The 23,109-nt window shown below is 54.2% G+C and overlaps 1 protein-coding gene across 4 annotated transcripts in view; it reads left to right on the forward strand.

Moving 5' to 3' along the window:
* The first annotated feature begins 12,336 nt into the window (after window positions 1-12,336).
* TVP23A (trans-golgi network vesicle protein 23 homolog A) overlaps window positions 12,337-23,109 on the forward strand; it is a 37,126-nt gene continuing 26,353 nt past the window's right edge. For 3 of the 4 annotated variants that reach the window (XM_014849930.3, XM_044746508.2, XM_044746507.2), the window contains exons 1-2: window positions 12,780-12,935; window positions 13,189-13,268. In XM_014849930.3, the coding sequence (XP_014705416.1) occupies window positions 12,927-12,935; window positions 13,189-13,268 (89 nt within the window). In that variant the 5' untranslated portion in view covers window positions 12,780-12,926. Of the gene's footprint in view, window positions 12,936-13,188; window positions 13,269-23,109 lie in introns of all 4 variants that reach the window. The other variant, XM_014849931.3, reaches the window with a different exon arrangement.

Raw genomic sequence — 23,109 nt, forward strand, 5'->3', positions numbered from 1 at the left:
CCAAATAAGCTCGCCTCCTCAGGTTCCAGGGGTCAGGATGTAAACGTGTTTTCTGAGGCTACAGCTCAGCAGCCTACAGATAAGGTGGGCAGGGAAGGTCTCTGAGAACATGACTTGGTGTAAATCATTCTGGAAGCTGACTCCGACACAAAGACATGAGAGGTTGGCAGGAAGTGCTGCCGGAGACAGAGCAGCGAGGCAGGGAAGGGGGGGCGCCGAGCCCGGTGAGTGACTCAGAAGACCACCGCTGGGGGCAGCTGGGGACCTCAGGGAGACTGTGTCAAACAGGAGCCTCAGAGCGACCCACTCACCAGGGGGAGGGTGCTGGGGCATTTAGACACCAGCTCCTGAGAGTCACTGTCGGGGGCGGGGGGAGTTCCTGGGGGCTTTACCCCCCTCCCCCGCCCTGGGCTTAGTGGCTTCTGGAGGACAGAGAAGGCCCCCAACAAAGAATGGAGGGTGTTTGCAGGCATGGGAACAGTGAGTGTAGACAGGTCCTTGTGGGCTACCTACTGTGGCTGCTCCAGGAAGTGACATTTGAGCTGCCACCTGAAGGATATGAAAGAGCTGGGCCGTGTGACTGAGCATGCCAGGGCATGCCAGGCCCCGGAGACTACAAGGGTCAACCTGGGCAGGAGCAAGCTCGGGCGCTCCAGGAACAGCAAGGATGGCCGGGTGGCTGCCGTGGATGAGAGAGGCCGAGGCGGCGGGAGGCCAGCGGCAGTCTCCAGGCCTCATCTCGCAGAGCGAGAGCTGGGACTCATCGTACGGACAAAGGGAGGCCTTTGGAGAGTTTGAAGCGGGAGCCCGACAGATCCACTTACTGTCTGACACAGTCTCACCTTGACAGTGGTCCAGAGATTGCAGGGCGGGGCAAGGGCACGGTAGAGAGACTGAGCTGTGAAGCGCCTGGCTCTGTCTCACCCTGCTGTGGGCCTCAGGCCAGTCCCCTCCCCACTCTGGGCCTCAGAGGCCAACAAGCCAGGCCTCCTCTACTTCAGAGGGGTGTTTGGTGACTCTGTTGAGATCCTGTGAGCACAAGTCCTGGAGCACAGTTGGGTGAGGGTGCCCTGGCTGTGATGGGAGCAGAGGGAGGGGTCCTGCCACAGCCCCGCAGGCAGAATTCGCCGGGCCCGGGCCAATCAAGCTCAGGGTGGGGTCTCCGCTGCGTGGCTAGGTTTTTCCAAAAGTGAACTGAGCTAAAATGGTGAATTCTGAATGCTGTGACCCGGAAGTGTGATGACCAAGTGAGTCTAAGACATGAAAATTGAGTCTTCGAGGGGCCTCGGCCACGTCCAGCCGTGGGGTGGCTGGTCATCCCATTCAGGGCTCTGGGAAGCAGGAGCTATGGCTGATCGTTCTCTGTAAGCGGCAACGGGGCGCTAACTCGGCATTCCCACCTGAACGTGAAGAAAGTTGAACTGAATTCTGAGGAAGCTCTCTAGGCAGAAGCTTGGGTTTCCCCAGATAGAGTCCAGGTGTGGTCGCGTGCGGTTAATGCCCCAAATCTCAGTACACCTGGTCCCCACCCGCCTGGCTGCCAGGAGGTCCAGCCTGGTCCATGGTTCTTCTCCTCATATATATCCAAGAGCCCCAAGGGTGGCTACGGGTGTCCAGTACCACTGGACACCCACTTACCAAGGGTTTACCACGTGCCAGGCACTAAGCTAAGCACTTTATATGAGGAAGGGCTGTTATTCCCGTTTTAGAGTTGAAGAGATGGAACCACAGAAACGTTAAGTCACCTTGTGGAAGATGCTGATAGATATCCATCAAAAGCCATCTTCTTCATCCTGTATAATAGCCTTGTAGTCAGTCAAGCACACAACTGGACTACATTTCCCAGCCTCCTTTGCATTTGAGTGTGGTCATGTGACCAAGTCCCCTCCAAGAGCATCTGCCTCTTCTGGGTCCTTTAAGAGAGGGATCTACCTTCTCGTGTTCTCTTTCCTCTTCCACTTTCTGCGTGTGGAAGACAATAAGGTCCTAGTCGAGCCACCCAAGAGGAAGAGCCTGGGCTCTTCCGAGTGGAGAAGAATGCCCTGCCAGCTTGAACACCACCCAGGGCTATTAAGGGAGATAAATTTCTGTTATGTTAAGGCTCAGAAAATGTAAGGTCTATTTGTTGCCGCAGCCTTGCTCATCCCCAACGCTCAGAGTTGTGGCAGAGCCAGGATTTGAACCAGGTTGCAGGCTCCAGGAGTCTCAGCTCTTCCTTGCTGTGGTACACGCCGTGAGGCTGGATTCCACAGGCACTGACACCCCAGCACATCAGGCTTTGGTTCATCTCCCACTCCTGCTGGCCTCGGCCACCCTCAACTGCTGGTGGGTCTAGAGTCAGGGGTTCAGAACAGCCGCCGATGCTGCTGCTGCAGAGGGTGGAGCCAGGGCAAGTCCACTGCGGCTGCCATGCATGGAGCTGGCCAGGGCACAGACATCCCTGGTGGGGCTGCGAGCCAAGCTGGGGCTTCTAGCTCAAACCCTGATGCTTTCGCAGGATGAGGCTGCCATCCACCACCAGGTCACCAGTTGCCTCTTGGGGAAGAGGTCTCCGCACTCTCCTGGACAGCATGGCTGCCTCCCTCTCTGTGTATGTTCCCAGTAGGTGTCCCACGGCAAAGCTCCCTGGGCCCCCGGGCATGCTGCATGTAAGTGCTTAAGTACCAGGATGGCTGGAGTGGGGCCCAGTCTTGGCACTGCTGCCCGTTGTGCCTGGAACCACCGCTCCTCCCTGAACGCAGGCTTTGGTGTGGAGTCAAACTGACCCCTCTAGGATCCTTATTTCCTCCCAGTTATCCTCATTGCCAGCACCCCTGCTCGCATACAGACGATGCATTTCACGAGCTCTCTTTGGACATCCCTGAGCACCCCCAGGGAGGAGCGGCAGAGTCGGGGGTCCTGTTTCCCCCAGGGCTCCTCAGCCCTTCTGTAAATGAGGCTGACAGGTAGGAGGGCTCTGCACACCTCCACCTGCCAACAGTCCCTGAGTGCCAGCAGAGAGGCCAGGGACTCATTTAGGGTCAATCCACGGCAAGGAGGTGGGGGGGCCAGTTCTGCCTTCAGTGCCTTCGATGGAAGGTGGGCAGCAGGTGCCCACATACCCTCCCATCCCTTTCCCACCTTCGTGCCTGCGAGCTCCCCTGAGCCTTCCCTCCCAACAGCGCCACCTGCTCCTCTTTGCTGGAGGACGACCCTCGCACTCTGTCTGTGTGCCCAGAGCCAGAGGGGCCTGGGGATTCCTGCCTGCTGGGGCCACCCTTAACCCATGGTGATGGGTGGGAAAGTACAGACAACCCCACTCCCTCACCTGAGGGGGGACTCTGGGGCGAGCCACAGTCGCCTTCCGATACGGGCGGAATTGTGTCCACCTCCCCAGATTCCTATGTTGACGTCCTAAACCCCAGCACCTCAGAATGTGACCTTTTTTGGAAATAAGGTGGTGGCCGATGTAACCAGTCAAGATGAGGTCATCCTGGCGTTGGTGGGCCTTCAACCAGACATGACTGCTGTCCTCATAAGAAGGGGAAATTTGGCCACAGACACACACACGAGGAGACCGCCACGTGAAGGTTGGAGTGACGCTGTCACAAGCCTAGGAACCACCAGAAACCAGGAGAGAGGCCGGAACAGATCCCTCCCCAGTCCTTTCAAAGGCAACATGGCCCTGCTGACATCTTGATCTTGGACTTCTGGCCTCCAGAACCGTGACATTTTGGTTGTTTAGGCCTCTCGATTTGTGGTCCTCTGCTATGGCAGCCCGGGAAGGTAATACACCTTCTGTGGGACTTGGCCTGATGTCACATGCCTGTGCGGCCTCCCTCCCTCCCAGTGCACCTCCCGCCACTCCGGGAACACTTCCTAACACCTCCCCTTCATGAGAGTCCTCGTTCAGGGCAGAGTCTTCGTCTGGGCAGACCCGCCTAAGACAACAGGTTTTCAGGAGTGATGGCAGACTGACCCAGGGCCAACAGAGAATGTACAGGAGCCAACCGGTCACCCGGTGGAGCGAACCCCATCCAGCGGGGGACAGCCACTGCTCAGCTCCCGCCACAGGGGACGAAGGCTCCACATCCCTGAATTTCCAGTTTCTCCAGAGAAACCAGAAATGTGGGTTTCACAAAAAGATGTGGCAGCTGGTTTTTCAGTATTGGCCGTGAGCTCTCTTAACTCCATTAGTTTGTTCCTTTGTCCTTTCTGACTACTTAGGTCCAACTCAAGCATACGGAGCCCAGCTCTGGCCCTCGCGCCAACGCTTTGCAACCTCGAGTCAAGAGCTTGACGGGGACGGCATCCCCCACTTTGTGTGACCAGAAGAGCTATGAGCAGGGGGTGGGGGACCTCAGATCTACTCGTGGTTCCACCACTTGTTAGCTGTGGGCATCTGCTTCAAAAAAAAAAAAAGCCAAAAAGCCTCTCCGAGCCTCAGTCTCCTCATCTGTAAAATGGGTACCATCTCGTGCAGCGGGCTCACCCCCTGGGGTGGTTGTGAAGGCTGAGCGACATAATTTATTCAGCAAACACCACGTGCAAGCAAAGTCTTGAGCTTGTGGTAAGTAGCAACTCCTTTGTTCCTCCCACCAGCCCCCAGAAGGAGGTCCCCTAACTACCCTCATTTCACACACAGAGAACGAGGGAGGCTGGGGGTCAGGAACTCACCCGAGATCTCTCAGCTGATTATCAGTGGACATGAGCCTCCTCGACTCCAGGCTCTTAGCCATGGCACTTGACTGCCTCTCAAGAGGCATTAACATGCTTTCTAAAAGGCTTTTTCTTTTTTATTGTAAATTGGAGGAGAAGATGGATGTGTGCCCCAGGCCTCTTCTTCGGGAGCTCTCTCTCAGCAGACAGCTGCTGCCCCTGGGAGGAACCAAGCCCAGGTGACATAGTGGCACAGGCTTCCTGAGTCTGTCTGGGCCAGGGCCAGGGTGGGCCAAACAACCCGCCACCCTTTCTCCTCAACAGAGCATTTCCCGTAAGTGGTGGCTCCCTGCCTGCTGGCTCACAGAGCTTGAGCTGGGAGACGCCGGGCTCCTCCCCCACCGGGGCAGGGCAGACCCGGCCAGTGAGGCCAGCGCTGCGGAGCTGGGCCTGCCCTAGGAGGTGACGTATGTATGTTTGTGTGTGTGTGTCTGAGAAAAGCCTGGATTCAGACCAGAGCCCCTGGGTGGGAATCCAGGACTGTACTGTCTGCATCTGCATGATGGGCAGAGGCTCCTTGCCAGCATATTTCCTGGAGTTGCTCATCTCTCTGTTCACTTACTCACCAGACCCTTGTCGAATGCCCACAGTGTGCCTGGCACCGTGCTAGGTAGACAGAAGGGGCACCCGCTCTCATGGAGATAATACCCTAGGGGGGCGTGGGGAGGAGAAAGATTGCTAAACTAATAAGAAAACAAGATAATTAGAAATCATGGAAAGTGCAGGAAAGAGGACAAAACATGTCTAGATCCCAGACCCCAGAGAGGGACTGAGCGACTGGGTGAGACATGAGCTGAGGAACAGGGAAGGCCTTCCAGAGGGAGACCTCATATTTTCAGTCCTAAGAAATCTGGTGGGAAGGGCAGGGGAAACAGCAGGTGCAAAGGCCCTGAGGTAAGAAGGAGATTGGGTGTTTCTGGAAATCTTAGAGTTTGGCCAGTGTTACCAGAGCATGATGAGTGGGGGCAGGGGGGTTAAGGTCCCCACCAAGCAGGGCCCAGTTGGGGCATGGCAGTGGAGGCCACCTTCTCTGGTGGGGGACGACTCAATGGAGCTCCAGCTGCTGAGGGAGAGATCAGCATTATGATCTTCCCAGCACTGGACCAATGGGAGGGACCCGCCAAGCTCCCACTGCTCCAAAAGGAAGCCAGAAGCCTCCTGCTCATCCGAGAGCCACCACTGGCCACTCTCCCAGCTTCCCAGAGAGAAGGCCCAGCCCTGCCGTGGACCTGGCATTTCTGCCCCTTGTCCCCGCCCTTGAGCCACAAGAGGCTTTCTCTGGCCTGTTTGTGGACTCCTGGTGAGACGGCAGTTTGCTTGGCAGGCCAGGTGGGACACATCAGACCCCGGCTGTCCCTTTTGTCCCCTGGTCTGGGATTTCCCCTCGTGGGAGAGTGCCCACCTGGCCTAGCAAAGGTCTCCGCTGCCAGCAAGAGCAGACGGGAGCAGGAGCAAGCTTCCAACCCCAACAGGAAGCATCACAAGATTTCCGAGAAGGAGGCCTCGGCAAGGATGGGCAGAAGGGAGAGGCCACATCGGGGGACAAGGGGTGGCAGCTGTAGGAAGGACGGTCAGCACATGGCTCCTCTGTGCCAGGCGCTTGACACAGATCAGACTGTTCATCCTCACTCCGCCCTACGAGGGAGGGCTCCCATCATTAGGACACAACCAGCGGGAAACAGAGTCACACGGTGGATAAGCAACTCCCAGACCACGCCCGGCTCCAAGCTGCGCAGACTCTCTGTTCTTTATCCTGTGGGAGACAGGCAGCTGGCACAGAGGGTCAGGGGGGCTGTGCGGTCAGACCTGGCCCTGAGCTCTGCCCATCCCCCATCGGGCAGGTGGAAGCGGCAGCCCCAGGCCTGTCACTCCTGGGCCAGCAGCCACTCCTCACCCTCGGCCTGCCATTCCCACGGCGGCACGCCCTCAGATCCCGCTGGCCTCGCAGCTGCCCGCCTGGCACCCCGCAGTGGCACTGCCATCCCCCTAAGCAGGTTGCCAGATCCAGCAAGTAAAAATATGGGGGCCCTGTGAAATCGAAGTTGAGGAGAACGACAATAATTTTTTTAGTTTAAGTATATCCCTTGCAATATTAGGGACATACTTATAGTTAAAAACTATCAGTTGTTTATCTCAAATTCGAATTTACCCAAGTGTCCTGTATTTCGTCTGGTTCCGCTCTGTCTCCAGGCCAGGGTGTGTCCAGGCCCCCGAGGCCCGGGGTTCCCACCCTGGTGTCTGGGCAGCTGCCACTGCCCATCTTGCCCCCTTACACCCGCCTTCTGCAGAAGCTGTGCCCGCTTCACAGGGCTCCTCCCACCTGTCGTGGCCCTTCTCTTTCTCCAGGCTGGCGGCCAGGGCAGGGCGCCCAGGAAGGCAGAGCAGAGGGCTGAAGGAGCTGGGGCCCTCTGGTGGGCTGCCCTTGGGGCCCCGTGCATTTTCTTGAGGGGCTGGTGGCACACAAAGGGGAACCTGGATTTCTACCCAGATGGAGCTTGGTTGTGCCCGTGCCTCCCCATCTGTGAGACACACGGGGTACCCCACTTAGAGAGATACACAAGATGCTTGCCCTCTTTGGGCCAAATTCTAGCTGTAGATGGATAAAAACAAGCGAGTAAAAAAAGAAGTCATCAGAGCTTTTTGAAAAGTGCACTAAATGCCCAAACGAAGCTGCCCGTTCCCATCTGGGGGCCACGAGTTCCTACGGAGCCCTCGGAATGGGGCAAGGCTGCACAGAGACAGGCCGTCAGTGGAAGAGACGCACCGGGGCTGGGGACCTGGGAGGGAAAAAATGTAAACTGTCTTTTTCGTAATTTTTTAATTGCTTCTATGTTAAAATGGCCGTGTTTTGGACACGCTGGGTTAAAGAAAAGTATGATTAAAATCAATGTCCCCTGTTTCTTTTGACTTTTTCAGATGTGGCTACCAGAGAACTTAAAATCACACCTGGGACTTACACCACAATTCTATTTGTAGATAGCGATCGGGTGGGAATTTGAAAGGAGGACATGGGAGTCGCTCTGAACTGAGCCTCAATAAAAGAAATTGTTTATGCACAAATTGAAACAGATACGAAGAGCATAGTACTCCCCATGCGCTCGTCCCGGTTCGAAGTCCTCAGCTCGCACAGCCTGTCTTTCTGCATCGATGTGTCTCCCACGCCCGATTCCGTACCACTTTGACGCCGACCCCATCATCTTCTCATTTCACCTTAAGGTTTTGGCGTGTAGCTCTAAAAACGGACTCTTGGAAAACAGAGCCACGAGCAATGCCGCTCCTAGGTATGGACCCAAGAGAACTGAAGACATGTCCACACGGAAACTTGTGCAGGAACGTGCACAGCAGCATCCTTCCTAACAGCCCGAAAGTAAACACGGCCCAAACGTCACCAAGTGATGAAAAGATCAACTAGATGTGCCACATCCATGCAATGAGCGTTATTCTGCAGTAGACAGGAACAAAGTACCAATCCAGCCTACCACATGGATGGACTTGGAAACACCACACTCAGCGAAAGAAGTCAAATGCAAAAAGCCACATGCTGTGTGATTCCATTCATATGAAATGTCCAGAATAGGCAAATCCATAGAGACAGAAAGTAGATGAGTAGTTGCCAGGGGCTGGGAGGTGGGGGTGGGGTGGGGGGGTGGGGGTGGGGGGGGGTGGGGGGTGGGGGTGGGGGGCGGTGACTGCTAATTAGTTCAGAGTTTCTTTTGGGGTGATGAAAATGTTCTGGAATCAGTGGTGATGATTGCACAATGGTGTGAGTAGACTAAAAGCCATTGCACGTTACACTTTAAAAGGGTAAATTTTATGGTGTGAGAATTATATCCCATTTTTTAAAAGCCACAATATCACCAAAATGTCAGAAAAAATTAATAATAATCCTTCATATTAGGGATCTTATCCAACACTCCATCAGGGTTCATTTCCTGATTATCTCATAAATATTTTTATTTCCCACTGTTTTTTTGAGTTGCATCCTGACAAGGTCCACAGGCTGCACGTAATTAACACATGGATAAATGTCTTTAAACCAGAAGGTCCTCTCCCCAGCTCCTTTCTTGGAATCTGTCGGGGGAAGGACCCAGGCCCTTTGCATCTCCCCACGGCCTGTGTTCTGCTGCACCCCTGGCTGGGAGACCCCACATTCTCAGCCTGGCTGGCATCCCGAGCGGGCCACCCACCCCCAGGGGCAGCTGGCTAGATGCAGGTGGCTTGCTGTATCAAGGGCACCACGAGGCTGGGGCTGGGACGGACAGCCAGGGTGCGAGGCAAACGGGAAGGGCTAGGCCTTATCTGCAAACCGTTTGCTGAATGAACAGCGGTGGTTGTCAGAGAGACCAGGAGGTCCCCACAAACAAGACACTCCCCAGGCCCTCTTACCTGCCACGCAGCACGGATGTCACAGGCCCTCCCACTCCTGAAGCCAGAGCTCTGCCCGGCCCTGTGCGGAGGTGGGAGCTGGAAACCTGGGTCTCTGTCCTCAGCCAGGTGGCTTCCACGTCCCCCTTTCATCAGGCAGACGCCAAACTCCCATCCCGGCCCATAAGGCTTTGCCGGGCAGGACGGGCCACCCTCCGTGGGCGGCTCCTGAAGCTCACTCTGCTATTGTACGCTGGCCAGATTCCGCCCATTCTCTGAACACACCCACGTCTTTCCCTCCTCAGGGCCCTTGCACCTGCTGTTCCCGCCGTGTCAATGCTCCCCCGGCACACACAACCATTTTTCACCTGGCGGCCCTTCCTGTCCTCCTCCCTAATGTCCCTCCGGCCCCTGTCACTACACCCTGGCTCTCTCTGTTTTCAGTTCTTGATGGACCCTTCGCATCTCCCCTAACTCTTTTCTCTTTTTTTGCCAGGTTTGGTAATTCTTATTCTCTCTTAACCAGAATCTCAGCTCAGTGACGGTGGGACCCTGTGCCCAGACTCAAGCACAGAGAAGGTGGGTGGGTGGGTGTGTGGGTGAAGGACCCGGGGGGTGTGCTGGGCAGGGGTTCTCTCCCTACCGCACACATGGGGAAACAGAGGCCTGGACAGAGCTGAGCTCCATCTGGGGAAAAATCCAGGGCTGCCCCCTGGGCACCCCCAGCTCCCACGTGGTGGACGGGGACCCCGAGGGCAGCCGAGGGGCGGGCACCCCCTTCCTCCCTCAGCCCTCTGCTCTGCCTTCCTGGGCTCCCTGCCCTGGCCGCCAGCCTGGAGGACGACAAGGGCCATGACAGGTGGGAAGAGCCCTGTGAAGTGGGCACAACTTCTGCAGAAGGCGGGGGTAGGAGGGGCAGACACCAGGGTGGGAGCCCTGGGCCTTGTGGGCCTGGACCCACCCTGGCCTGGAGACACAGCGGAGCCAGATGAAATGCAGGACACCAGGTAAATTTGGATTTGAGATAAACATCTGAGAATTTTTTACTGTAAGTATGTCCCAAATATCGCATGGGACATACTTATACTAACAAAATTATTGTTGTTCTCCTCAACTTCGATTTCACAGGGCCCCCATATTTTTACTTGCTGGATCTGGCAACCTGCTTAGGGGGATGGCAGTGCCACTGCTGGGTGCCAGGCGGGCAGCTGCGAGGCCAGCGGGATCTGAGGGCGTGCCGCCGTGGGAATGGCAGGCCGAGGGTGAGGAGAGGCTCCTGGGCCAGGAGTGACAGGTCTGGGGCTGCCACTTCCACCTGTCCGAGGGAGGATGGGCGCAGGGCCCCGGGCTTCAGCCTTCCGCCACAACAGCTCATGCCTTCTGGTCCAGGGTTCCTGGGGTCCCATCTTGGGGAAGCGCTGTTCCCGGTCGTCAGTCCTGGCTGCCATTTGTCCCACGGACACACAGCATGGGTCCCACAGTAGGTGTTTGGGTAAATGGCCACCTGAGTGCAGCCCCTGTTCCCCCCCTTAAGACAGACGCCCCTCAGCGGAAGGAGTGACTCTAGCACGAGGCTCACGTCCTGTGTGCTGCCCGGCCCATGGGGGTTCCTTGGACCCCAGGCCCCTCTGCTGGTGACCACAAGTCACTGTCACCAGGGCTGCTGTTTCCTGAGCCCCTACTCCGAGGAGGGCGTTTCACAGGTGTTTTCTCTAGTCCTTGCATCACCCCTGTTGGGGGGGAAGGTGTGGACCCATTTTATAGATGTGGAGACTGACGCCAGAGAGGTGAAGTTCCCTGCCCAAGGCCACTCGGTCAGGGAGTGGTGGAGCCACATTCCCCGTCAGGCCTGCCCAACTCCAAGTGTTGGCCTCCTAGGGCCATCCAGAGGCCAGTGGCTGCCTGAGCCTGGAGCCCCTTCCCCCGGGGTGTCCTGGCTCCAGAGATGGAACTTCTTGCAGCTCTGCTCCCCAAGCCCCTCCTGGGCCAAGACCAGCGGACGGTGACTAGTGTCAGGATCCCGGTGGCCATAGTCCGTGGTACCAGCGTGAGGGGAGAATGTCAGGGTTTCCCAGAAGTCTCTGTTCCCAAGAATTCCCCAGGGCCCTGATTCAAAGCAGATTCCCAGGCCTGGCCCTGGAGGTTCAGGAGGCCTGGAGTGCGCCCTGGGCTCTGCCGTTTAACCAGCAACCCCAGGTGAATCCACTCAGCCAGTTTCAAAGCCAGTGATGAGTTCTCCGCAGACCCCTTGGGCTCCTGGCACAACCCCCACATTCCGCAGGCCGACCCCGCAGAAGGCCATCTGGGTGCGTGTTCAGGGAGGCACTTTCTTCTGTGGAGGCGGATGCCAGAGCCCCAAGTCCAGCCCCAGCATCTGCATCCTCAGCCTGTGCCCCCATGTGGACAAGTCAGGAGTGGGAGGGGGCCACCTGTTTGGGGGCGACTTCCACAACCCCAACCTGATGGCTGAGAATGACAGTTTGTCCCCAAATGGGGCTTCCAAGGGGGCTTTCCTACCTCCTCGCCCCCTTGAGGACTCTCTGAGCCCCAACTTAACAGACACCAACAGCTGGTGATTCCCACAGTTGGAGGAAAAACCCCTAAATGTCCTACAACCGCTTCTCACCTCCACCTGCTGTGGCCCAGTGGTGGAGGGGAAGCTTAGGGCACCCCAGTCTCTCAATATGACACTCTGCTGTGCCTGGAGCTGGTTTGGGGCTGGAAGAGCCAACAGGCCTTTCTAGAAAACTGGGCTTTGGTGGTTTAGATCCTTACCGTTCAAAGCGTGGTCCAGAGGCCCAGAGCATCAGCATCACCTGGGAGCTGGTCAGAGATGCAGAGCCCTGACTCCTGAAGATGGCATTCTGTCCCCAGGAGAAAGCACCCTCCCTCCACACATACCTGGCAGGCCCTTTGTGGGGTCAGTTTAGGGAATGGAGGGGGTGCCAGCCCAGGCATCAGACCTCAGGCAGCTCCCCAGCTCTGCATCCTGCCCCTCCTCCTGGGCATCTTGACTCTCAGCACGCTGCCCCTGAGTGGGGGGTCAGGAGAGAGGGCAGAAGGAGGGGTCGGGGGTGACCTTATCTGGGCCAGGAAAGACTTTCAGGTGGCAAGACTTCTCTCCTGGGAGGTCCCTGGGCAGGCCTGGACGTCCAGAAACACTACTGATGCTGTTAATGGTTATTTGGCGCTCAGCACGTGTCCGGTACCCGGATGCGAGTAGAGGTCACTGCGGCAGCAGTAATTCCCAACCTGTGGCTGCAGCACATTCACCTGCTAAAGGCAGATTCCGGGGCGCACTCCAGGCCTCCTGAACCTCCAGGGCCAGGCCTGGGAATGTGCTTTGAATCAGGGCCCTGGGGAATTCTTGGGATCAGAGACTTTGGGGAAACACCGACCTTCCCCAAGCCCCGAATGAGGCTGCCGGACGCTGACATTCATTCACCCACCCGCTCATTCCACCTTTAGGGAACATCCACCTCCTTCACTGACCCACCCGCTCTATTCCGCCCGGGGTCATTCACGGTCCCCAAGTCCGCCTCTCGGCCCGAACCATCTCCTCCCCACCGCCGCTCTGGCTTCGCCCTGAATCCCTCCACTCTGGGCGTCGGCTCTTTGTCTCCCTGGGCCCTGGGACCCTCCCAAGCCCCGCCCCCGCCCTGGCGGTCGAGCCCACCTCCCCAGCCCGCGACTGCGCTCTGGGTCCCGCGCGCCCCGCCCCCACCCGGCGACCTGCGCGGAGGCGGCACCGCTGGGCGCAGGCTCCGACCCCACCGCTCACCACCGGCCGCGCATCCTAGCACCTCGGCGGCGGGAGGCGGAGCCGGAGCCTGGGGCGTGGGCTCCAGGTGGCTCTGGGGAGGATGAAGCAGGTATGGCCGCGGGGACGCTGGGGTGGGAGGATGGTGGTGAGGACGGGAGGAGGCTGCGGGAGCGCTGGGAGGAGCCGGGAGGATTAGGGATGCACGAGTCTGGGGCCTGGGCCTGGGCCGGACCCCAAATGGGCAGGAGAGTGGAGGAGGCCTCCGTCGGCAGCCACAGGGGAGGGGCGCCGCCAGCAGAGAGGGTGGAGGTGGGGATGCGCGGGAGGGCTGGCCCGCCACCAGCCTTTGGTGTCCCCCCCAGGCCCTGGTGGACGATACTGAGGATGTATCCCTGGATTTTGGCAACGAAGAGGAGCTGGCCTTTCGGAAAGCCAAGATCAGGTATGTTGGGACTGGCTTTGGGCAAGCATCGCCCAAAGCTGCAAATTCATTCACTCCCATTCGCTCACCCACTCATCCATCCATCCATCCATTCATTCATTCATTCATAATGTATCGAGCACCGAGTGTGTGCCTGGCATGGGCTAGGGACACACCCTGGACAGATCAGAGGAGGTTCGTGAAGCCTGCAGTCTGCGGGGGGGGAGGGGATTAACATTGCACAGGCCAACAGAGATGTTAACAAGATAATTACAGAGTGTGAGAAGACTTGGGAAGAAAATCAACAGAGTGATGAAAGAGAAAGTAACAGGGGAAGGCTCTTTGCCCTAGTGCAATCAGGGAGGGCCTCTCTGAGGAGGCAACATTTGAGCTGAGACCTGAGTGATGAGAAGCTGCCAGCTGTGGGAGACTCTGGAGGAAAGTTATTCCAAATGGAAGGAACAGCAGGTGCAAAGGCCCTGAGGCGAGGCTGTGTTGGAAGGTCAGAGAAAGGCCACTGTGTCTGGAGGGTGGTGGGAGAGGAGAGAGGGGTCGTCAGGAGGCTGGAGAAGTGGACAAGGGATTGAATTTTTATTCTAATTCTTGTTTCAGCTCCAGCCAGGCAGACATAGTGTCCTGGGTCAAGTCACTTGCCTGCCTGAGACCTTCGGCATCCCAGAAGGCGGCAGGAGTAAGGTGGGAGGTGTGACACTGATGACCCAGGCAGCTGCAACATTTAGAAACCCCTGTGGCTCACTTACTTCTGCCCCATCTCTCTTTCCAGCCCTCAGAGCCAGCGGGCGTGGGGGCCTGGCACCTGGCGCTTAAATTCTGTGATTCGAATCCAGTAAACCGCAGGAAGGAATAGGATGGTATTAGTGTCCCAGGGCCGCTGTAAGAAATGACCATAAACTTGTTGGCTTAAAACAACAGTTTTGGAGGCTAGAAGTCCAAGATCAGGGGCCGGCCCCGTGGCCGAGTTCACGCGTTCCGCTTCGGCAGCCCGGGGTTTTGCTGGTTCAGATCTTGGGCGCGGACATGGCACTGCTCGTTGGGCCATGCTGAGGCGGCGTCCCGCATGCCACAACTGGAAGGACCCACAACTGAAATATACAACTGTGTACTGGGGGGAACTTGAGAGAAAAAGCAGAAAAAAAAAAAGGGAAAAAGAAGAAGAAGAAAAAAGATTGGCAACAGTTATTAACTTAGGTGCCAATCTTTAAAAAAAAATAAAAAAAGAAGTCCAAGATCAGTTTCCCTGGGCTGAAACCAGGGTGCTGGCAGGGCCACACTTTCTCCAGAGGCCCTGGGGGAGAATCTGTTCCCTGCCTTTTCCAGCTTCTGGCGGCCGCTGGCTTGGGGCCCCTCCCTCCATCTTCAAGCCAGCAGGGTAGCATCTTCCCATCTCTCTCTGCTCCGTTCCCACATTGCTTTTCCCTCTGTGTCCTGTCTCCCTCTGCCTCCTCTTATATGGTGACTTGTGACTGCATGTAGGGCCCGCTGGATAATCCCCCCATCTGGAGATCCTTGACTTAATCCCGTCTGCCAAGTCCCTTTTGCCGTAGAAGGGAGCGTCCACAAGGTCCAGGGATTAAGACCTGGATGTTTTGGGGGGCCATTATTCAGCCCACCATAATGATCAGTGGTTATCTTTAAGGAAAGACACTGTAAGGGAATTGGAATCCTGGGGAAAGAATCTTACAGAACATCAAAACTCCTTATACGTTCAGTCTTTATTGAGCACCTCCTGTATGCCCAACTCTGGGCTGGTGTCTGGGGATGCCTGGTATACAGGATACAGCCCTGCCTTTATGGAGTCGACCGGTCTAGAGCAGGGATGGCCAACCTCGACACTGTTGACATTTTGGGCCAGATACTTTGCCGTGGGGGCTGTCCTGTGCACTGTAGGATGTTTAGCAGCATCTCTGGCCTCTACTCACCAGTGCCAGTAGCACCCCAACAATAATGTCTGCCGAATGTCCCCTGGGGGACAGACCTTCCCCTGGCTGAAAACTGTTGGTGTGGGGGTGCAGGGCATAGGCATGCCCATGGCTGTTACGACTCAGTGTTTTAAATGCTGTGATAGGCAAAAGCTTGGCACTTGTCCTAGGCAGGGGAGAGGTGACAGCTAAGCTGAAACCCGGACGACAGGCAGGAATTGGCTAAGCAGGGGAGGAGGGGAGGGGCGTCACTGTGGCTCAAGGATCCCCAGGGATCCTGGGTAGTGGTCTGTACAGAGGCTTGGACCAGACCCTGAGAGCTTATAAGTAAAGTTCTAGAGCCGCGCTGTCGCTGGAACTTTCTATGAGGATGAGAGTGTGCTATGTTTGTGCTATCCAATATGGTGGCCACCAGCCCCCTGTGGCTGTTGAGCACCATATAGGACAATGCAGTTGTAGAGTTTTGCCACCACCGAAGGGCTTTCCACGAGGCAGTGGCGTGATCAGAGCTGCAGGATGCAGGAAGGGTTGTAGGGGCAGATGGAAGCAGGGAGCAGAAGCTGGGAGCTTGGACCAGGGCCCTGGCTGGGACGATGGAAGGAAGTGGAGGGGCCCAGAGCAACACAGGAGGCAGAATCAGCTGGCCTTGGTGATGTCAAGATGTGGGGTGGTGACAGGGGCAGTCAAGAGTGATGCCCAGGCTTCTGGCCTAGTGATCCAGGCAAAGGAGCACTTATAGAGTCAAAGATGTTGGGCCCAGGGTGGTCCTCGTTCGGTTGTGGTGGAATGTTCTAATGGCCAGGTTTGGTGGGCAGCTGGGAAGAGAGGCTGGTCTCTCTGGGGATCATCTGGGCTGCGTTCAGAGATCTGGGAGGCGGCAGCTCACGGGCCCATGTGCGTCTGAGGGCCACCAATCCCAGAATCCTCTGGTGTGCCCAATGCAGATTTCTGGGCCCAGCCCTGGCCCTGCATTACCAGATTCACAGGGGATGGGCCTGGTAATGTGAGTTTAAAATAGCATCTCTCATTGATTCTGATGCTCAAGAATATAGAGATGACTCTAAAACCCTAAGAATAAATGAACCCACCCAGATAGCAGGGTGGAAAGGGGTTCTTAACTGAGGCCCATGGATGGGCTTCAAGGGGTCCTGGAACCCTCTAGAAATTATTATCTGAGTTTCATATGTATGCTGCTTTAGGAAAAGGGCTCAGATTTTTATTGGATTCGCCAGTGATCCAACAGTGAAGAATCACCAGGAGAGAGTGGGAATGGTTATTTGTAAATTCCGTGTTGAAATGGAGGCCAGGTTGACCCTGAGGGAGGTGATACTGTGGAAGGGGCCCTATAACAGGACTCTGGGATTTCGGGGCCACTTCTTCCCGTACCACTTGCTGGCTTTGTGGTTTTGGGGCAGGTCACCTTGACTTGATGAGCCTCCATTAACCCGTCTGTGAAATGGGGATAATTGTACCAGCCTGACCTCACCACGTGGTCGCTAAACAAATTGTTCAGTCGATAATTTATCCATCGTCTGTGAAGCAGGTGCCCGGCTAAGCCCTGGGGATCAAGGCCTGGTCCCTGCCCTTCCTGGCCTGGTTCCAGGTCAGTGAGGTGCAGTGTTGCAGTGGGGGCTCCTGGGGTGGGGGGCGCCTGGCAGCATCAGCAGAGGATGCGTTACACCTGGGCAGGTAGAGGAAATGTCGGCTGTGCTCTGTGTGTGTGTGTGTTTTCCCCAGTGGACCACTTTTTTTTTTTTTTTCACTTTTTTGTATTGTGAAAACAAACCCCACAACATAAAATTTACCATCTTAACGATTTTTAAGTGTATAGTTCAGTTGTGTTAAGTATATTCACGTTGTTGTGAAAACGATCTCCAGAATTTTTCCATCTTGCAAATCTGAAACTCTGTACCCATTGAATAGCAACTCCCCGTTTCCTCTCCCCCCAACCTCTGGTATCCATCGTTCTTCTTTCTGTCTCTATGAATTTGACAACTTTAGATACCTCATGTAAGCGGAATCATATAGTGTTTATCTTGTTGTGACTGGCTTATTTTACTTAACATAATGTCCGCAAGGTCCATCCATGTTGTAGCAGGCGTCAGAATTTCTTTCCTTTTTAAGGCTGAATAATATTCCACTGTGTGTGCATGCCACATCTTGTTCATCCCTTCATCTGTCAATGGACACTTGGGCACCTTCCATGTTTTAGCTGTTATGAATAGTCCTGCAGTGAACATGGATGGGCGGCTCTCTCTTCAGGACCCTGCTTTCAATTCTTCTTGATATATACCCAGCAGTGGAATTGCTGGGTCTATGGTAATTCTTTGTTAAATTTTTTGAGGAACTTCCATGCTATTTTCCATAACAGTTGCACCGTTTTACAATCCTACCAGCAATGCAGAGGGTTCTAATTTCCCTACATCCTCACCAACACTTGTTGGTTTCTGTTTTTTCATCACCCATCCTGACGGATGTGAGGTGGTCCCTCATGGTGGTTTTGACTGACAGGTCCTTAATGATTAGCGATGATCAGCATCTTCTCATGGGCTTGTTGGCCATTTGTACATCTTCTTTGGAGAAATGTCTTTCCAAGTCCTTTGCCCATTTTTTTAATCGGGTTATTGGATTTTTTTGCCACTGACTTGTAGTTCTTTATATATTCTGGATATTAGCCTCTTATGAGATATGTGATTTGCAATATTTTCTCCCGTTCCATAGGTTGCCTTTTCACTCTATTGATTGTGGCCTTTGACGCACAAAAGTTTATTAGTTTGATGTAGTTTTATTCATCTACTTTTGCTTCTATTGCATTGGCTGTTGGTGTCATATTATGTGTGTTCTAAATTGGAATTTAATTCACGTATCATAAATTCACCCTTTTAAAGTATACAATGCAGTGTAGTTTTTAGTATATTCACAAGATGATAGAACCATCATCACTATCTAGTTCCAGGATTTTTGCATTACCCCAAATGGAAACTCTGTGCCCATTAAGCGGTCACTTCCATGTCCCCCCTCCCTCCAGCCGCTGACAACCACTAATCTGCCTTTTGTCTCTATGGATTTGCCTATTCTGGACATTTCATATGAGTGGAATCCTACAACATGAGGTCTTTTATCTGGCTTCTGTCACTTAGCGTCATATTTTCAAGGTTTGTCCATGTCTTGGCATTTCTTCCTTCCTTTTTTTTTGGCTGAATAATATTTCACTGTGTGGATGGAGCACATTTTGCTTATGCATTCATCAGTTGGTGGACATTCGCGTTGTTTCTGCTTTTTGCTTTTTATGAATAATGCTGCTATGGACATCTGTGTACGAGTTTTTCTGTGAACACTTCTCTTGGGCATAAACCGAGAAGTGGCATTGCTAGGCTATGCGGTAACTATTTTAGCCATGCTGTGTTGCACACCGACTTTTAGTGAGTTCTCTGGGCTTCCAGCTGCCTTGGGGAGTAGGAGGAGCCTGGACTCTGGGTCAGGCAGACCCAGGTTTAGACCTTGATTCCCCCATTCCCCACGTAACTAATTGCACTTATGGGTTCCCCTTGGCGGACAACCTCGCAAGACACAGACAGGCCTTTATATAAAACTGTGTTGACTCAGCTTCTAGAAGGATTCAGGGTGATGACACTGCATCTTCGTCTCTTTGGAGACCCACCACCGCCCACACACGCAGCTCCTTTTGCTCTGTCAGCTACACGGGCCATGCTGGGCTGCCAGGGGCAAGAGCCAGAATGCCAGGAGTCACCTTGAAGTGTAGAAGCTTCAGCCCCTATTTCCCGCCAACCTCTTCTGTGATTTTGATCACCGACGTCCAAGGCCTGCTTGACAGCTCGGTTCCTCCAACCCAGGCGTGGTTCCACGCTACAAGCTGGCAGCTACAACCCTGCCATGGGAGACCCAGGTCATTCCCAGGCAGGCCTGATGTTAACCCTTTACTCACAGTGACCTTGAACAAGTCAGGGCGTCTTCTGGACCCGCCGTTTTCTCGTGTGTAAGATGGGGGTGATGTTAGCTTCTTCACAGGGTTCTGTAAAGAGAACTGAACGAGGTGATAAATGGATGTAATGAGCCTGTGGGGACCCCGACACCTCCTCTGGGCTTCAAGAATGGATCTGCTATCTGCCTGCAAATGTAACTTGCGTGTCCTGTCCCTGTGGGTAGGGCTGGGTGGAGGCACGTCCTTGGTTGGAACAGGATGTCACCCTGGGGTTGTCCCAGGAGCTGGAGACTGCCTGCCATGGAAAGTTGTATTTATGCTTTCAAGGCACTGTCTCCACAAAGTTCATCGGGACCCAAAGCTCATGGATTCCAATGGATTCCCACCCAAAGCCGGATGATCTCCTCTTGCCCCTGGCAGATTTCTTGCATCTGATTATGGTTTCAATTGTCAGGGCTGGTTTGTTGGTGGGGTTTGGTCAGTGTTTCCTAGCTAGTCCTCATTCAGCCCAGGGGGCATCAAATTGAGAAGGACACTGTCCTCTGGTCCCAGACACCACAGGGAGTTCATGTCAGTGGGGGCCAGGTCCCAAGGCAAAAGTCACGTGGAATCAAAACTACCCCTGTCAATCTGTAACTAGCCCATCAAGTGAAGTAATGCTTTGCCTTTCAAGAAGTCTTCACCGTCAATTTATCTTCCCATGTTGGATGCAAAAGCTGTTCCTCAAAATGAGCCGCAGACGAAATTGTCGGCTGGTTTTTTAGGGGAAGTTATAGCTCGTGAAAAATAATGGTAGCAGACACTTACCTTGCATTTACTACAGGCAGGCACCAGTCTGAGTGTTTACTTATAATAATTCGTCTAATCTGTGTTACCAACCTGTGAAGTAGACACTGTGATCTTTATCAGTTTCGGGATGAAAGAAATTGATGGGAGGAGAGTTGAGTGACTTGCTGAACGTCACACAGCTGTTGAGGTGCAGGGTGAGGACTTGGACCCTCAGAGTCTGGCTCTAGGGTCTGCATCTTATATTACGCTGTGTTTAGGGGACCAGATGCTCGCACAGCGAGACGTGATGAGCTCTGCCAGGGGATTGGTGTTTTCCGGGCTTCCAGCTTGTGCTTACTCTGAGGAGTCACTTTATATTTTCCTTGAGTAAATGACAGTGCAGAACCACCCCCACTATTTAGAACCGGCTTTTTTAACCTTGGCATTGCTGGTATTTTGGGCTGGAGAATTCTTTGTGCTGGGGCTGTCCCGTGCGTTGTAGGATTTTCGCATCAGTAGCACCCCACCCCCAGTTGTGACAACCAAAAGTGACTCCAGACATGGCCAGATGCTTCCCGGGGGCAAATCACCCCCAGTTGAGAGCCCTGATTTAGGTTATTCTCTCTCTCTATCTGTCTGGGATTTGGGTTTGGATAAGCTGAATTTGCATCTGGGGGGACTCAGAGCGTTCCTGACACCTCTGTGTTTGCCATTGACCCAAGGGAAGCTGGTGGGGTGGGGGGCAAGAAAGGAGCGGTGCAGGTTGTGGTGCAGATGGAGGCTCGGTGGCTGCCTGTTACTCTCAGAAATCAACACAGGCACAGGCCTCTTTGCCACACACACACACACAATCACACCCACACATACACACAATCACACACACATATACACAATCACACAATCACACACACACACACATACACAATCACACACACACAATCACACACACACAGTCACACACACACACACAATCACACAATCACACACATACAATCACACACAATCGCACACACACACACGCACACACACACACACAATCACACACACACACACACAATCACACAATCACACACACAATCACACACACACAGTCACACACACACACACAATCGCACACACACACACACGCACACATACATACACACACAATCGTGCACACACACACACACACACACACATATCATGCTCCAACATACAAAGGAGAAGAACTTTGGTTTTTCTTTGTCGTTACTCCAAGAAGTCTGTTCACCTCAGTAAGTGGGCCCAGACCCCCGTCCCCAGTGACTCTGGGGAACAAGTCACGCTGCCCCCTCTTCACTCTAAAATCTATTTAAAAAATATAGAAATATGACCCATGAGCAGGTCACACCGAGAGCTGATTGTTTAATTTTAAGGAAGGTCCACGATTACCAAGGAAAATAACCCACAGAATCAGGGAACTAGAGAAATTTCAGTTCTCTTTGATTAGGGTGCAGAATTACATATTTTGAAATTAACTCCCGGCATCTCCAGCAGCTGGACTTCCTCTTATTCATATTTCTTGTTAACGTGAAATTGATTGCATAAGCCGTGCCAATAATAAAATCACTCGGGAGATTTCTGCTGAACTGTGACCCGCATCATTGGGGAAGGCGTTTGGGGACCAGGAGGGGACGTTGATCAGGCTCCTTGATGTTTGATGTTGGACGGCAGCTTGACTGTGCGGACCTGTGGCCTTTAACTCTCTCATTTGTTTATTTCAGGGTTGATGCTGTTGACATTTGGGGCTGGGCATTCTCTATCGTGCGGCTGTCCCGGGCGCTGTAGGATGTTTAGCAGCATCTCTGGTCTCACCCACTAGATGCCAGTAGCAATCCCCCAGTTGTGACAAGCAAACATGTCTCCAGACATTGCTGGGGGCCCCCAAATGACCTTATTTTTGAGAACCACTGGTTTTTTCTTTTGCTCACTCGCTTATTCATTAAATGAACAAAAATGTTCAGGGACCTTTGTGTACCAAACACGGTTCTGGGGGACACAGAGAAAGCCAGACAGGCCTGGTCCCTGCCCTCGTGAAGGTGACATTTTAATTAGGGAGAAGACAGTGACCATATGAGCGAGTATCTAAACAAAGTAACTTCAGAGAGGGGCAAGTGCCACGAAGGGGAGTGTGAGAAAAAGGGGGCCCAGGGCCAGGGCTCCTTTAGATCAAGGAGGGCTCGGAGGAGGCCTGAGGAGGAGCACTGGGACTGAGACCCGAATGCAGAGGAGGAGCCAGGCATGGGAAGATCTGCAGGAAGAGAGTTCTGGCAGATGAAACAGCAAGTGCAAAGGCCCTGAGGTGGAAGGTATATTCTAGGGATTGTCAGAACCAGGCCAGGCAGTAGAAAGTGAGAGAGTGGGAGGTGGAGGCACAGTTGGAGATTTGGAGGAAAGGATGTGGGAGGCTTCCAAGATTCCCACAGGGAATCTGGAATTTTGTCTGCTTTTGATGGGCAGTCTCTGAAGAGATTTGAGAGGGGAGAGGTCTGATCTGCTTGACACCCGAGAAGGCTGCCTGTGACTGCCGTGTGGCCTGGGGTGCAAGAATGGAAGAGGTGAGATCTGTGAGGAGGCTGGTGAAGGGCCCAGGGTGGAGGATGCCGGTGGCTGGGTTGGCGGAACTCCAGGGACACACTTGGCTCAAATTGACTTTGTCCAGATTCTGCCAGCTGCCGGTCTGGGACTTCTGAGATTCCAGAGAGACGGTTGAAGGCAGAGGGTCCCCGATGCCGGGTGCGGGGTCTGTGTTCCCTGGAGATCTCAACTTCATCAGCATCCCCAGGGACCCCCCAAGGAACGGCCAAAACTTCGGGTTGCCTCTCCCGGAAGATGCTGACTCGGTAGGCGTTGAGACGGGCGTGAAAGGCGCCTGAATGTGATGCTGCTGTAGTCCGAGCGACTTGGCGTATTTTTCCAGGTTGTGTATTTCTGGATAAGTAGGGAATGCTTACGCTGGGTCGTGTGTGTGTGTGTGTGTGTGTGTGTTCACCTTCATTGGGATGGGGATAGGTGTTGATACAAGGCTTAGCCATATATTCTGGCAGGTGATGCAGTGACATTTCCTTATTAAAGACCAACTCAATAAATTCGGCTTGGAATCCAAGGGGAAAGGCCCTGGGACCACCCCTTCCCCAGCCCTAAGGAAATCCTCTGCACGCAGGGGCTCAGCCCTGGGTATCCCATGGCCACT

Source organism: Equus asinus, chromosome 14, assembly GCF_041296235.1.
Source record: "Equus asinus isolate D_3611 breed Donkey chromosome 14, EquAss-T2T_v2, whole genome shotgun sequence".
Taxonomy (NCBI): Eukaryota; Metazoa; Chordata; class Mammalia; order Perissodactyla; family Equidae; genus Equus; species Equus asinus.